The sequence below is a fragment of the Sceloporus occidentalis genome, unplaced genomic scaffold (assembly GCF_023333645.1).
Source record: "Sceloporus occidentalis isolate IW3139 unplaced genomic scaffold, rSceOcc1.0.p SCAF_175, whole genome shotgun sequence".
Classification (NCBI taxonomy): domain Eukaryota; kingdom Metazoa; phylum Chordata; class Lepidosauria; order Squamata; family Phrynosomatidae; genus Sceloporus; species Sceloporus occidentalis.
This window is the reverse complement of record NW_028317155.1, coordinates 1,401,217-1,418,415: the sequence shown is the minus strand read 5'-3', so window position 1 is coordinate 1,418,415 and position 17,199 is coordinate 1,401,217. Positions and strand designations below refer to the sequence as shown.

The following is a 17,199-nucleotide window of genomic DNA, read 5'->3' as shown; positions in this document are numbered from 1 at the left end:
AAGAAAACAAAAATGTGTTTTTTTTAATGACTCCTTTAAATCTAGTTCTTATCTTTCTGTCCGCCCATGCCTCTTGTTGAATGGAATTTGTTTGCTGACTTCAGAATCTTTTCAACTTTTCTCCCCTGCAGTATATCACCTGTCTTATTCTAAATCACCCCAATCACCTTTGTCTTTTGGGACTGTAATGTTGGGATATGTGCTTGTTTGCTGATAAGAAACCTTTAGCTGGAGTTATCACATTGCCAGGTCTATCAGAGACTATACGAATAGGACTTTTAAGAGCACGACTTCAGATACAATCATGGCATAGGAAAGAATGGGAAAACCATTTAAATATGTACAAATAGTTGTGCAAGATGTATGATGAAGATAGGTTCCGTGCAATAGGAGGTCCTAAGAGGACATTCAGATATACTTACAACAGATTACTTGATTAAATTAAAAATGCATTTAAATTAAATGAAAAAATGACAATATATAATATTCAGATTTTTAGTACTACAGTTCTGGAAATTCAAAAAGTGAGTTCCAGTATTTCAACGCTATACTGTTTATTGATTTGCGGGCTGATATTTGTAATATTGATATTCCATGTGTACATTGCACCCATTAAATATGAGATATAGAAGGTTAGAGTTGGGTTGAAGATGTGTTTGAACCCTACCATTACATCTGGTGCCACCCAGGATTTCGTCATGAGAACTATAAAATAGACTTGTGCATTCGTATTCGGTGGAACATGAAAACGAACATGGCGGCGGCAAAACCTATACAAAGACGAAGACACACAACACGAACAATCTTCGTGTTCGTCTTCATTTATTAATCTCCCTGGTCCCTTCCCCATCTAGTCTACCTCTATTGGTCGCCTGCACCAATTGGTTGATGCCAGAAGAGGCCCCTGCAGGCGACCACCAGACTCACTTGCACGGCCGTTTAACTCCTGACGGCGAACCTATGGATTTCCGCTCCTGTTAACCCCTGCGATGCTGCGTAGATAATCCGTAGGTTCCATATCAGGAGTTAAAGACCTTTAACTCTTGGAGTGGGGAGACAGGCCAAGTTCCCCGACAGGAGTTAAAGGGCCATGCAAGCAACTCTATTGGTCGCCAGCAGGGGGCTCGTCTGCCATCAACCAATGAAGTACAGGTGCACTTCATTGGTTGATGGCAGAGGAGGCCCCTGCCGGTGACCAATAGAGTTGCTTGTACGGACATTTAAAATCCTGGTGCCAAAGCTGCTGCGTACTGAGTACCGCGTTAACCCCATATTGACCCCTTCTACACAAAAAAACGAAGAAAAAAACGAACACAAAGAACGTACACGCATATTCGATGAAACCGAACACTGGCGCGTGGATTTTTTCCCCCACGAAGACAACACGAAGAGTTGGCTGGCGCCCAAGTCTACTACAAAAGCTGATTCCACATGCCACCCAGAATGTTGTAGTTAGAGGTATGACTAGGGGGCAGATAGGGCTAGTCCTATATAGTCAAGCTAGACTTCTGCCTAGGTCCATGGGTGCTGAGCTGGTAGGGACAGAGGTACTTTATTATGTTAACAAGCAAGTGCATGCAGTAAAGGAAAGCTGAAAGTTAGGGCTTCACATAGACCGGTATGCGATTTTGTGACCCTGGATAGCTTTTAATGTAAACGAGTCAGTCATAGTTTAAAGGGGCAACTAACTTAGAAGCCCACTCTAGCTATCCCTTGAACTCTTGACAGCACAAGCCTTTTTAAAAACTTCCTCCTTTGCATCCTGTGCACTCTGTGGTGTTAGAGAACTGGAATATGATGTCATAGTTTGGTGCCCAACACCAGGTGGCACTAGAGAGAAGTCTGTGCTGGTAGCTGCATCCACCTCCACTCAGGTACACTTGTACATGGGACAGGGGAGAACCTTTGACCTTTCACTCCTTTATGTCTAAAGATGGCCCTGGAGTTAGACATTTAGAATATTTTTATTTACACATTTTAATTTATAAATACATTTTCTGCTGATTATATGCACTTTGTTGTAGAATACTTTAGAACACTGTTATACACTCATACCCCGCAAACATGCCTACAAAAGGGAGACACGCAGGATTCGGATGCGAAAGACAGACTTTCCCTACTAAAGAAGGACACTTGGGAGATATGCCTCTGGTATCTGTTATATAGCTGCATCTAGAGTTTAATGCTATATGCATTCTCAGGTTGTTTACACTTTGAGTAGGAATACTAGTGGTCACCACCTCCTACAATCGCTTTTAATCACAGGCAAGTTATCATGAAGACAATTTCAGTTTAATGTGGATCTGTCACACATCTGAAATCATACATCATACAGTTCAGTACACTAACTAAACTCCCGATGCAGTGGTTTTATAAAGTAAAAGTGTTTGTTTTAAGCCCACCATATTTGTAAACCATGAAACTAGCGTGTTTTTTGGTCTTAGGAACTGGTTGATTTTTCTTTTCTACTTAGTTTTACCTGCTCTTGTATTAAGAAAGCGTTTTAGGTAGAATCTGAAAGCTTTTGTAAGGCTGAAGTGGTTGTGGTGAAGAAAAAGAACACCTGAATATTAACGTTGTGCCAATTTTGCCACCTTTTAATACAGAATGACTATTGACATATAGTTTCCTATATACAGAATGAGCGTTTTCAAAGATTTACAAATCTAAATTCTAATGAGATTCTAATTATGTCCCTTCTGAAGTCAAAAGAGCCTTTCAAAGAGACCATCTAATTTCCTTTCCTCTCCTGCACTGTGCGTTGCTTTTGCAGTCTCATGAACCCGGGATGTTGCTGGAGAAGACTTGATCCAAATTTCCAGGATGAAACCATTGTACATTACTTTTCAGAGTCAAAATCCATCCATATACATCCACCTCTACCTTGATGATCCATTGTACTGAACCCACAGGAAAAATATCAGTAATACTTTGCTGACGCATACAGTCTTGTTTTAAGTAAAACGTGTGCCCAACTTGTTTACCCCTTTGGCAGGTCTATTGGGACTGTTACCATGCTAGCCTTGAAGCAAGTAAAAGTCAAAGAAAACACAAATATCATAAACTACTAATAAATAAGGTAACACCACAAATGAACTTCTGCTGGCAAACATCTGGCATATATCATCTTATATCACATCTAAAATAAAGTTTTACCTAAGTAAAAATTCCAATCCAACATATCTGTCATACTACTTTTCTAAAGGAATAGTATCTGAAATGGCCTTCCATTAGAAGTGATACACTGGACCAAATGTTTTGCTTAAGGAACGTCCAACTGGTTCAACATGCTCGTGTTTAATGACTGGGGCAAATAAAGGATTCAATCAGCTTGGCAGCTACTAGTCATGTTTGGGAGTATAAAAGTTATTTCAAACTGGATTAGAGCTGGGGTAGTTTTTTTCTCCAGTTCTGAGGTTAAGTGTTAAGAACTCGCACCATTACACATAGCGTCAGGAGACACACGGAAAAGTCTATCGCATGACCACTGCCCAGGTTATCCCTTACGAGCAGATAGCCATCTGCATCCCATGAGCAAATCAATGTAAGACGAGGCACACTTTGGAGATAACCCAGAGAACCCAGGGCAAGACCGAGGCCATTGTGGTGCCACATGTCTAAGGAGGTCCCAAAGAGTACAAGTGGGCCCTTTCATGCCTTCACCAGTTTAGCCTAGTTATAAACTAGGATCTAGCCTTTCTCCATAACACAATCTCACATAATTAATTTATTAATTTAGTTTGATGTTTTGCCATGGCATTTAAGTACATTCTGCATATAACATTTGCTACTTAAGCTAATACACCTGATTTTAAAACTTTTACTACGCAATGAATATTAAAACTGCATCAAAACGATGTCGTTTCTGCTGGTTTTAATATATAGTTAAAGGTTTCCCTTGTCCCAAGTCCCAGGCAAAGCACGTTCACGTTCACTGGCTGAGGCGCGCTCTAAGCACTGGACAGAGGGAGTACGGGAGGGGCGTGCCCGTGGGTGGGGGCGCGGGGGCGCGCACAGTCCCTGTCCCTATATGAGGACAGACGATGGCCGGGGAGCGGCAGATAGCTGGTGCTGGGAGAAGAAGTGGGAGATGGTACGCAGCTAGCAGGGGGCAAACTATCACTTGGGGGACACAACATAGAGAGCGTCCGAGGGGGCGCTGTTCACCCAGGGTACTGGAGAAAGAATTGGTTGCTGCTGGATTTGACAGGTGTTTTTGGAGTTTCTTCAGGACAGTAAGCTGTGGGTGACACCCTGTTTAATGACACCCGGTGACTGTGATGTCTCTCTGCACCCCACAGACCTCTCACTGATCACTTTATTGCACAAACCACTGGAACTTCCACTTACCTGCACCTGCCCCATCCCGGGCAACCGCATGCGCTGTGCAGAGCCCTCTTTAACCCACTTCATAGCCCCTCTGACCTGTTATCCTCACCACATGCCCACCGGTGCCTAGGACTGAGCAGCCAGCTGTACGGACTCCCTGCCCCTCCTGTGCCCTCTCACCTGGTGCAGGCACCGGCACCCAGGGATCGGGTTACCTGGAGCAGCTGCGCCCAGAGCGGGATGCCCGGCATACAGTGACTAGAAGGGAGATGCTAGCAGCCCGGGTTCTGATGCTGATTGCCTGCTGCTGGCTCCTTCTGGTCCCGGTTCGGTGCTGTGGTCCTGGACGGGGTCCGGTTGGCCGGCGCCGATACCTGCGCAAGCTGGTGCCTCTTCGGTATAAGCAGTTTGTGCCCAATGTGCCCGAGAAGACGCTCGGTGCCAGCGGCAAGAGCGAAGGCAAGATTCGCAGGGGGTCCGAGAAGTTCCGGGAGCTGGTCCCTAATTACAATCCGGACATCATATTCAAGGATGAGGAGTACACAGGAGCTGACCGTCTCATGAGCGAGGTGGGTACTTACCTGTGAGGGCCCCAGCACTGCTCTCAGGGGCCCCCGGGATCCTATCAGTAACATGAACTCTGCCTATAACCATTGCTATTTTATCAAATGTATATATTTACAGGTTAAATATTTATCTCGCAAAATGTTAATTATTTATTATTACTATCATTAGTAGTAGTATTATTTATTTTCTCGAATAAACCAATTATTTTTTATTTGACTACAATAGTCTAGAGTTTACATATCAGAAACTATTTATGTTTAACCATACATTTACTATTAATTCGCATTGTGAGGTCATATACATTATATATATTTATAAATATATATATATATATATATATATATTACCCTGCAAAGCTATAGCTTTTACCTTCCCTGTCAATAAGTTTAAAAAAAAAAAAATAGCTATGAATATTCACAAAAACTTGGTGCTATTCATAAATATTTTAACCCTTTGCTTTCTAAATTTCTGTATAATCCTCATTCTTAACTGCAATTATCAAATTGTCTCAAATCCGCAATAACTTTCAAGCTGCCCCTTTTCATTAAATTCAGAAACTATTTAAAGGGACCTGCTGCTTGGTGAGGTCAAGAAGTCTTATGACAAGTGCAACCCCACACATTTAATAAAAGAGAGAATTGTACCTTTTCAATTCTATGGTAATCAGTGATTATTTACAAAATAGTATGATTATTTCTCATAATTTGATATGTTGTGCATAAAAATGGTTTCTCTTAAGGAATGTTTTTTAAAACATTTAAATTACCTTTTCATGAGACATATTGAGTTAACATTGGGCCATATTCATACATGGTGATCATGGGGTCAAAGAGCTAAATGCAGAGCATTCAGAAGGAATATTTCATTGATTTCCAAAGTGATTGTTCCGGATACGGAAGTTTTCCCTAAAACGGCTTTTTTTTAATATAAATATGACTTATTTCCACGGAATTATTTCCAAAAAATTCAGATCGCTTTTTTTTAATTCTTAATCTTTTCTGATTTATTTTGCTGTTGACTTGATCACACATACAACTGGTCATTATAAGCCTCTGCATATTCTGCAGGGGACTTTCCATAACTGTGCATTTCATGAGCTACAGAAGATGCTTTTCACCAGTTCATCTAAACTAATTCCCAGTGATACGTGACTTCCAGTTCCAGTGGAAGTGCTTTCTGGATTAGTGTGGACTGAGAGTTCTGCTTAGCATTCGAGAAATCTTCCAGAAACTAGTAACTTTAACTATTGATTTTCATGATATATATGACTTTAGTGCTAGTTTGCTGCTTATAGGACTTCACATGGTCCCCATGATGGATCAGTTTTGGAGACCACCATTAACCTTGTCACTGCATACTGTTGGGCATTGTTCATTGGTACTTAGTTGAAGTTATTATTATTATTATTATTTTATATAGAGCCATCATCTCTAGATTGTAAACTGGTTTTAGGAGGGTCCTCCTCAACTTTGTAAGTCCAAATTGTTATATGGTGCTCCCCTTGTTACGTCCTGTTTGTCCTTGTTTAGCGCTGCGGAATATGATATCACCGTAGAAATCAATAATTAATAAACAATTGGAAAAAAGTTTTAGAAACATTGATTGCATTGACATTTGTGTTTATTCAGGGCAATTGCCTACTTAGCAGGTAGTGTATTGATCTGTGATGCGGTCAAAGGGAGTGTGAGTGCATGTTTGAGATGTTTCATTATTGAAATATTTTGTAGATTGTTATTATGTTGATTATTTAGTGTAAACAATACTATTGTAAAAATGGTTGTAATTTTTGGAAAACGTAGAAAAGCACATTTGATGTCCTTCAGCAATATCTATTTTCTTACCAAGCTTGTCAGTATTTAGCCAGACCACAACATATCATATTATTCATTCAGTTCTTTGATCAAAATGCATAATGCACTCCCACAACTGAGAAATCATCATTTAATAATGAAAAAGACACATTGTTGGCATTAGTTGTTTTTTTTTAACAATATATGAGGATTTTTTAATATATGTATATTGGTGCAGTCATCCTACAATTATTGAGTTATTCAAAATGTATCAGTCTTATAGGTGGCCAAGAATAAATTTGAGCCAGTTGAATCAATGAAGTCTACTGTAGTTTCATAAGAATTTAAATATATATTGTGCTACATTGCATCTTTACAACAAATGTATTTAAAACAAACAAAATACCACTGTAAATATTATATTTGTAGAAACCATTAAAGTATCTCAATGTATTTCAGCTTTCTTCCTGTTTTCTGTTTCTGTAGCCTGGAACAATTTCATTCTGTTCTTCTGTCAATTGTGTGGAAGAAAATGTATTGTGCATACTTTCTATTGAGCTTCCCATGTAATAACCATCACATTTTAAGGATTATTTAGGAGTGCTATACAGAGGTCTGTTGGTTCTTAGTGCGGTCATTCATCATATGTTTTACCAGGAAACTTACTTTATTGTTTATTTGTTTGTATTTTTAAATCATGTGAAAGCATGGGAGAAATTGGTGTTTGGTTTTTGGTAGATACATTTGTATAGACTAGACCACTTGCTTCATTAAAATCGAACACAGCACATTCCGCATTTAAAATAGAAGGCATTCGGTCATGTTAACATAAACATTTTATATATAGTAAAATTTATTATGTTACTTTTATCATATCTCCAAAAGCATACCTTTAGTTTTTGTGTTTTCATACTTATTTTAGCATTAAGCTGTTGAACAAGTAGGAATTAGCATTTAGGGTACACAGGGCCAACTACGCCGGCTGGTTCTTATCTGCCATCTCACTTAGTGGTATATTCTAACCTAGGCTGACCAGTCTAAGCCAACAAGTCCATGTGGTGGTGGCCCTCCAGTGTGTCTCTGCCTAATGGGCTGGTTGGAAAGATTTAAGATCCCCATTAAGGGTTCATTCGCATCGTCGAGATTTGTGCTTAGGTGAGATGGTCTCCATAGTATGTCTTCCTTGCATATCATGAGGGCATGTGGAGTGATAAAGAGGAGTCTCTGTTCACCATACCTCGGGGCCACTGGAGATACCACCCTGTGTCGGGCATAGGGCATCACACCATAAATGCACCACTGTTGTCACAATGTAGTTGTGTGCATGTGGGGTTTCCAATGAATGTGGCACAAAATAAATCCACCTCTCTGAATGATGTCACACATACCACTTCTGTGGAATGATCATATGCCCATATTAAGTGCATTTTCAAAATGCTTGTAATAGTTTGTGAGCCCTAGTGATCTGGACCTTCCAGACCTCCTATCTCTGTTTGTTTAACTATTATTTCATTATACAACATTGCTGAATCTGCCACTGCTATATAAATAAAAGATAATAATAGTTTCAGAATGCCCTGCCCTGAAACTACTTTTTTTTATGCAAGTGGAATTAGCAGGACCACCTCTTTCTTAGACAAAATAACAAGAATCAGTACCATTTTTTCCAATGGGTTCGGATGTTACGTATTCTCTTTTGATTATTTCTAAGGGTGTTATACAAGTGGAAGTATTAGTGTCTTTGCCATTTTTTTAAGAAAATGAAAGTAAAGAAAGAGTTAAAAATCTACTAAAACCCTATCTCTAGAAGATTCAAGATGTTCATTTGCATTAACTCGATTACAATGCTGACCTGCCATTTCCCTTTGTATGCTAATATGGCCTTGAGACAAGCAAACAGTGCAGTCTTGTCCTCAGCCTCACCTGGACCTGCATCACTGGAACATACACACAGTAACTCATTTCGGTTTTACTCTCCCGCTGGCACTATACAGCTATCATTTTTTGTGTTATATTAACAGAAACACGTCACAATTAAAAACATTCACAATTGGGGGTTTTCTATGCCCTTTTTTAGTTGGCAACTCAGGACTCTGTTGGGAAGAGTAGGATAAGGTTGAGTTGCTGTTTGAATGGGAGGTGTGGGATGCAATGTAGGTGATTTCTCAAAACTCTATGAAGAAATCAGTTTAAATTGATAATTTATGTTTGTCATTGTAAAAATTTCACTGTTCTATTCATTTAAGTGATTGACGTTCCATTGGGTCACCATGATTTGTAACTGGAGTGGCTTTACCAGTAGGTGGTTATATGCATTCAGGTGTCAATGACTCTTGGTACACAAAGTACTTTTTTAATCAGAAAGGTTGCGTGAGCACTGCTTTTAATGTTCACAGTTTTTCATTTGCTATAATTTCAAAAATGTCCCAATGTGTCCATGATGAGAAAGGAGGGTGGCATGACAATTTATTGTCCTTGAGTTTTACTTTGTCTCAGTTGCTTAACATGGTTTGTTGCATAACAGCCCTGTTTAACCTGCGAGATGTTTGTGGTTCTACATCAAAGGTTGTAGAAGAATCCATGCTCCTCTTCAGTTCTGACCCCAACTTGGTTGAACAATTGAGGTTTCGGAGGATGGTAGTAAAGCTGATATTACATTATCGTCTTTCATATGGGGGGACGCCTTTCTTGATGGAATTAAGTCTAAACACATATGATCTTTGAACATTACGCCTAATACAATTTCATATAAAAGGTGCACTGTGTTCAGAGAGATTATAAATCTAACAATGATTCTACATTGAAAATCTTTTCATAGTTTGCTTTATTACTGGATACACGTATGTCTATCACACTCACATACAAAAAAAGGCCCCATACCTTGAGCAAAGTATTTTAACACCCTCCCATGCAGACATACAAATGGGGTTCATATCTGCCCTTCTTTCACCCTCTCTATCGCTTCACCTCCAATCTCCTGGTTTAAATAGGATCAAGGTTTTTCGTGATCCTCTCGGGAATGTGTGAGTCACGTCACTAGAGAGCGGCGCTGGGTGGCGTGTGTAATCCCCCAGTGCCACCGTGACCAGGAAATCCGCTCAAGGTATGAGCCATCAGGGTTTTATACTCCCCGTATAAGGCAGTAACCTGCACCCATGCAATAATACTTTTGTCCTGGCAGATGTTCCTAAGTAGCCTTAACAATAACTCGTCAACCGCAATTTAGAACCCAATTAAGTGCAATGTGTTCTAAAATCAACTGAAGTGTAATTTATTACATGTCTAAGTTACACCTCACAAACTATAACATAAAAAAAACAAGCAAAGAACTCTTTAAAGAAATAATTGGACACATAATCCCCGATTGCTAGTGTTACTTGCTCCTTTAGAATTTACAGGATTAAATACGTCCATAAACTTTTCAAGACAATAGATTATTATACAGTATAATACAGAATATACTGTAAATAATTTCTATAAAAGTTTCAGAAAAGAGTTGGTAGTATATGCGCACTTGAGGGGCACGTGGAAGACAAAAAGTTTCAGAAACAAATGTTTTATAAACAGAGAGACATTTTATTGATTCAATATAATGTATTAGAACCCACAATCGATGGTTCGCTGCTTCTAGACCTTGTAATTACAGTTGCTTGTATAGAAACAGCACGAAGGTCAATGGCACCAGAGATGAAAGTTTTGCTATAAAAAGATATCCGCCCAAACGGTAAAAACTAAGCACTGCCTTTAAATTGATTAAAACAAATGTAGCGAGTGTAGCTCCGGAGGTACAGCTGAAAAACATTATATAATTTATCATTTTGAGTGACAGGACATCATGTTCCTTAGCTTCACTTGCTCATTACAGGCAAAACTGTTATAACTGCAGTTTAGTCAACGATGAATGTTCCCGGAGAGTATGATAGCAGTGATATAGCTGTATGAAGTATATGTTACTTCCAAAAATGTGATGTTTTGTGATGCTACATGTCACTGATACGGCGGCACTGGTATGCCCACTTTGATCAGTTATAGGTTTTTGCAAATATTATGCTTTTTATACATGTAACCACCGAAGGTCATCGCCATCAAAACATGGTCACATTGGATGATTATTATTTATTGTTTTATATAGCGCCATCATATTTCACAGGGCTGTATAATGGGTTATAAGAAGTAATATAAGGGCCTTACTCAATCGAGCTTACAATCTAGAGAATGAGCCAGCTGATTCCCTGGTGTTGTAACAGAAGCTGTAGCAAGCTGAAATCAAACTGATTCATATTTAGTTTGATTTTAATACTTGACTGCATCCTAGTATATAAGAATTAGCATAATACATGTCATTTTTCAATCACGTGCCACTTACACTACACTATGTAGTTTAATAAATCAACTAAACGCTCGGTGCTTTGTTGGGGTTGTTCGGCAACACCAATAACATCTTTTTCTCACTTAAAATATTCTATTATCTTAGTAGTGCTTTAGCGGACCTGAACCTTTCTCAATACGAAGACCCTTATGGTAATCTTACTACTAATGTTACTTTACTGGTACATGCATATATGCCGCTGTATTTAATCCCAGTTTCCCAGATTACTAGTAATGCTGCAGATTTGTCTAATGCAACTTTGCTTAGACGTTCTTGTTCGTATGAATGCTAAACGTTGATCAAGATGTAGGACAATATCTTTTTCAGTTTCTTTCTTTTATGTTTTTGTTGTCTAGGGTGTTTGGATTTATTTGCATGAAATGTGCCTCAATAATACACCTGGTCACTTCTCTGTTCTGATGTGCTATTACCTGCAATAAATGACTCTTTGAACTTTTCCTTTATTCTGTATAAAGCTGATTCATTGGCTTAATGTTTAACATCTTTGACTTTATGAGTGTTGTACTAAAAAAACAAGAAAAACTACCTACAGACACAAGGGAGAGACTTCCAGGTTGTCCTGTGTGATTTCTGTGGAATAGATGAAGGTGTCTCACTCATTTTAGATCAGATGTTTATGTTAAACTAATGTAGCTGTGACTGCAACAATATAGGTAATAATGAACATGTGTGGCTTTATTTCACTATTTTCTCCTATATATGCAAAAGTCATGAGAGTGTATACTGTTGTGAAAAGCCATTACACGCACATTTTTGCAGATCTGCAAACAAAATACTCAGAGAGTTTTTTAACATATTGCTAATATATATTATTATTTATATTATAGCAGTCATCCTTATACAATCCATAGATGAATTTGTCTCTATTTGTTCATGTGCCCCAATGTTCTGTGTAGTGTTAAGGGTATCTCTATGGTAACAGAGATCAGTAAATAAAAATGCACTACATCCCACATTTTAAATGACCAAAGAGTGCCCTATTTAGGGGTGTGGTTAGAGGCGTGGCTGGGGGAAGGACTTTATAAACTCTGTTTCTGTGTTTAGATTAACATTATTGTGACTTTTAAATCTGTAGAACAGTTCGATACAATCATACTCAGCAAACATTCCGAGCTCCTACAAAACATAGATGAATGAAAGAGGTGCAGAAGGATTTGAGTTCCAAAGAGTGACTGGTCCTTTTAAGTTGATGGACATTAACCCCTTACTGACCAGTACTATTTTTTGTGGTTCTGCTATGTCTTCCTTGAACTGTTATTTACCTATTTCTTATTTAGTTTAGTCAAAACAAGTAAAACATAATTTTCTGAATACAATTTTAAAAACTGGGATTTAAATTTTTTTTTTATTTTCCAGAGATTTACTGATATATAAATTATACACACCTAGTATAAATGGGGATAAAATGCCAAAAATATATTTGGTTAGATCTGGTAACCACTCTATATTCCTATACAATTTTCATTTGTTTTAAGCTTTCTATTTTTGTTTTAGGTTTTTATTTTTTAACCCTACCTAACCCTATCTAAATAATTCCCCACTTACTAACCTGCCCCATACACACTAAGCATAGTACTTAGTGTCTGCAGATTACAATATTTATGTTGTTCTCATTGGATAGACCTGGAAGCTTCATTTTATGACATCTTGTCAACAGAAACTATGTTTTTAATCTTCCTATAGTTTTCCTGTGGTCCCGACTTACATTCTTCTCAGCTCGCTGGAATGGCAGTTATTTCAAGGATTCTGAAGTGTTATTTATTTTTTTCTTTTTATGGGTGATAAACTTTTGCTGACCCTGCAGCACTCCTTGAACTCGCAAAGCATCTCCCCCCTTCAGAAAACACAAATCCCCCCCCTTCCCTTGTTCTAGGAGCACACCTTGATCTGTCTACCTCCTCTTACCTGTGTGATCTGCAGGCTCCTTGGTGGCTGCCACATTGTATTGGCTTGAGGGACTTTTGCAGTTGGTTTATACAGAGTGTCCAGAATTATGCACTTACACAAATATTATATTAGATGTTATAATGGCAAAAATGTAGATACATTTTAAAAAAAGTGAAAAATAAATATTTTGATTCATTTGACCATTATGGAGCACTTTCTTATGAAGCTTGTCTGCACTACCCCCGAATCTTTAATTCTTTAGAAGTATAGAAGACAATAGATTAAATTTTTCTAACAAAGATTACAAACTAATTTGACATATTTGGAGCTGTCTGATTTTAAAGTAGTGATTGAAAAGCCTTTCATCCATTTCCTTTTTCTTTCCAAGCCTTGTTATTTTATATAAAAACTTATTTGCACCTTTAACCCAACGAACACACTTTGTAATTTGTTACTAAACAGATATTATGAATTATATCAGCAGCAGAAATGCTTGACATAAATTATTCACGAAAGGAATTCTTTGAGCATACATACAGCAATCCTAAAAGATTAATAATTAGAAGGTTGTCAGGCTAGTTGGACCAATTGGTCATTTATTTTTCTATAGTATGTACTATGCTAACAGGACTAGCGTTTCATAAAAATATCCACTGATCTATTTCTAGGGTTGTTGGAATCATAATGTATAGGTGAAAATTGACAAACATTAAAGTGCACCCATGTCATCTTGGAGGCGCAGAAGCTGTCCAGAAATTGTAGAACTTAGTAAGCATATTAAGTATATTATGATTAACATCTGTGTCTAATGTTGGAAGAGAGATAAGCTAAAATATATTCACTGTTTTATTCAGTGTGCCCATCTGAATGATTATTGTAAATATTACCAACTCACTCCTTGTGAGAATAATATTGACTGTGTTAATCTTCCAATAAAGCAAATCTGAGATGAGGAATGTCTCTTCTCCCACTCAAATTCCCCAGTTCTGATGTGTCCTGGCATAGTTGAGGACAGTGTTTTGTGGTTTTATATATTAACTCAATCAAAATAACCTGGGCCATCTTTAATGCAGGGCAAAAGGGGCAACTGCCCTGGGCCAAGGTTTACCTTTAGGGTAGATGGCAGTTGTCCCTTAGGTCCCCTCTACAGCAATAGCTAATTTGGAGGTGAGGTCTGTGTTGGCTCTGGTGGCATGCTTATCACCTTCATGATAATGATCTCATAGTCTGCAAACGGAGGGCTAGTGTTGCACAAATGTCCACATCCCACTCACTCAGCCATGGTGGGACTGGTGGGCCCATGGGATGGAAGCTTATGTATAAAGACAGCTCAGAAAAAAATTACCAAATGGTGAAAGATGTTAATGACAAACATTACATAATAAGTGAAAAATGGGTTCACATGCTCCAGTTTGACAAAACTGTATGCAGCAGCCAGACAAGGTCACAACGTAGAAAGTATGCCACAAACACTAGATAGTCGCTGGTGAAACATAAGGCTTGATGGTAGCTTGTGGCAAAATTTTCAGTGAATTCAGCATACATACTAGATTATAATAAGATAGGTCTGATGGCTTCCTTTGGAGTCTTTTACGATGATAAATCTGTTAATTAACGTATACAAAATAGTCTGAATTATTTGTATGTATAGTAGATATGTATTTTTGCATGGAAAAAATAGAAGATTGAGTGTTAGAAATGAGGCCATACAACAAATAATACTGACTGGCAGCCTCAATTCATAGAGATGCTTAACATAAGATTTTTATGAGTCAATCTAGGGTTTACTTGTTCTACAAAGTGTATATTTGCATAGTGAGTTTCAAGGGCACTAGACCACTGATGCAAGTAGGCTACATTTCTTACCCCATTAGTGTGTTGGAGAGATTTTGTTCAGATCTATTAAAGTTAAACTGGGCCATTCAACCATATTTTTATATTCAATACAAAGCACAAAGGGTTGTGAACGCAGATCTCCTCTGTAATGCAGGATGAGATAAATACATGCCTGCATTGCTTAAGTGGTATCCTTCAAATGTCCTGTGGGAGAAATTGTAGCTGTTCATTTTTAATGGAAGCAAGGAGCATTTTCTAATACACACGAATGCTAACCACATGGATTTAAAGACAGCATTGATACACTTATAATGGCAGCACAAGAGGAGACACTAAGCACCAGATCCGTAGAGGCAGGCATCTACCGCACCAGACAGGACTCAAGGTGCGGGGTGTAAGATGCTCGCAGGAACAGCGTACACTGAATGGCACAACCAAGTCACTGGCATTGTGTACAGGAACATCTGCACAGAGTATGGGCTAAATCCTCCCAAGTCCAAATGGGAGATTCCACAGAAGGTTGTAGAGAAAAGCAGGTCTGTGATCCTGTGGGACGTCCAGATGCAGACGGACAAGCAGGTACTGGCCAATCAACCCGACATTGTGGTGGTAGACAAGGACCAGGAGACAGCAGGGGTGATAGATGTAGTGGTGCCAAGTGACAGCAGAATTAAGAAGAAGGAGTATGAGAAGCTGGAAAAACACTAGGGCCTGAAAGAAGAACTAGAGAAGATGTTGAGAGTGAAGGCCATAGTGGTCACAGTGGTCATAGGAGCACTCGTGGTTGTGACACCTAAGCTGGGAGAGTGGCTCCAACAGATTCCAGGAACGACATCTGAAGGCTCTACGAAGAAGAAGCGCAGTGCTAGGAACAGCTGAGATACTGTGCAGAACCCTCAAACTCCCAGGCCTCTGGTAGAGGACCCGGGGTTGAGGAAGACACATACCACCCATAGGGGTGGGAATGGAATATATATATATATATATACATATATTATGTATACCATGAGAGCAATCATCTTGTTCATTGTCATTTATTGGTGCACACTGGAGTGTGTAAGGGTAAGTATGGTCCCTTACTTCTAAACTAAATATACCCAGAATAATAGTACTGGTTAATAATATTTACCGTATATTCCAGCGTATAAGACGACTGGGCGTATAAGACGACCCCCAACTTTTCCAGTTCAAATATAGAGTTTGGGCTATACTCGCCGTATAAGACTACCCCTCTACCCAGTACAACAACCAGCCAATCACGGCAAGCGAAATTACCTTACCGGTGATTGGCTGGTTGTTATACAGACATATACATACATACACTGCCCTTACACACACACACACACACACACACATAGTATGTGTATATATATATATATATATATATATAACATATGCCTGTCCATACATACACATTTATACACTGCCCTCACCACACACCCCTGCCTTTACACACACATATATATATACACACACACCAGCTTACAAACACACAAATACTTACACTGCTCTTACACACACCTGACCATACACATACACTGACCATTTCACACCAACATATACACATACACTGCACTGACACCCCTTTCTCCCATCTCTTACCTTTCTCATCTTCTATCTTCTTTCTTCCATCCAGTCATGGGAGCGTGAGGTCTGTCATTTCAGACCTCTGTTTACTGCTCCCTAATCACTATGCGCCAGCAATTGATGCTAAGCGCCAGGACATGACGTCATCCGCGAGATCGGCATCAATAGCCGGCGCGTAGTGATTAGGGAGCAGGTTAGCCGAGGTCTGAAGTGCCAGACCGCGAGCTCCCTAATGTTGGGCTAGTTAGAGGGAGGTCGTGATCTCCCCAACCAGCCCCAGGGCTAGTTGGGGAGATCACCATCTTGCACGGCGCGGCCCTGAAGACCGGCCCAGGGGAGGTGGCTTCTCCACTCGCCCCTCCCCTAGAGATTCGTGGGGAATCTCCGGCTAGGTAAGTAAGTATACCCGGCGTATAAGACGATCCCCGACTTTTGAGAAGATTTTTGCGGGTTAGAAAGTCGTCTTATATGCTGGAATATACGATATTTTGTTATGCTAAAAGCTATGAAGGCAACATTTTTTATTATTCTCATTTGTTGAAATTGCTCTATGCTGGTGTATGGTGTATTAATTCCTCTTTAGGAATTACTCATGTTTCAATGTTAAATCAGGGTTCTTTGTATTGCTTCTAGTTATGGGTTAATACCATGTGATTAAATGCAAGCTTGACCTTTGATCAGGGTTGTGGTAGGTTAGGTTCTTTTATCCAGCACCTTGGCTGCTTAAACAGGTAAGGAAGGAGGTGCTGATAGTAAATAAACAGAGAAATGAGGAAGGGGTTTGCCAGATAAGAACATTACTCATTGATTTTC

General features: G+C 39.1%; 1 protein-coding gene across 1 annotated transcript in view; it reads left to right on the top strand.

Annotated features, from left to right (window-relative positions):
- The first annotated feature begins 4,598 nt into the window (after window positions 1–4,598).
- Window positions 4,599–17,199, top strand: part of LOC149279036 (desert hedgehog protein A-like) — a 33,259-nt gene continuing 20,658 nt past the window's right edge. The window contains exon 1 of the mRNA XM_089501491.1: window positions 4,599–4,898. Within this exon, the coding sequence (XP_089357617.1) occupies window positions 4,599–4,898 (300 nt within the window). The remainder of the gene's footprint in view (window positions 4,899–17,199) is intronic.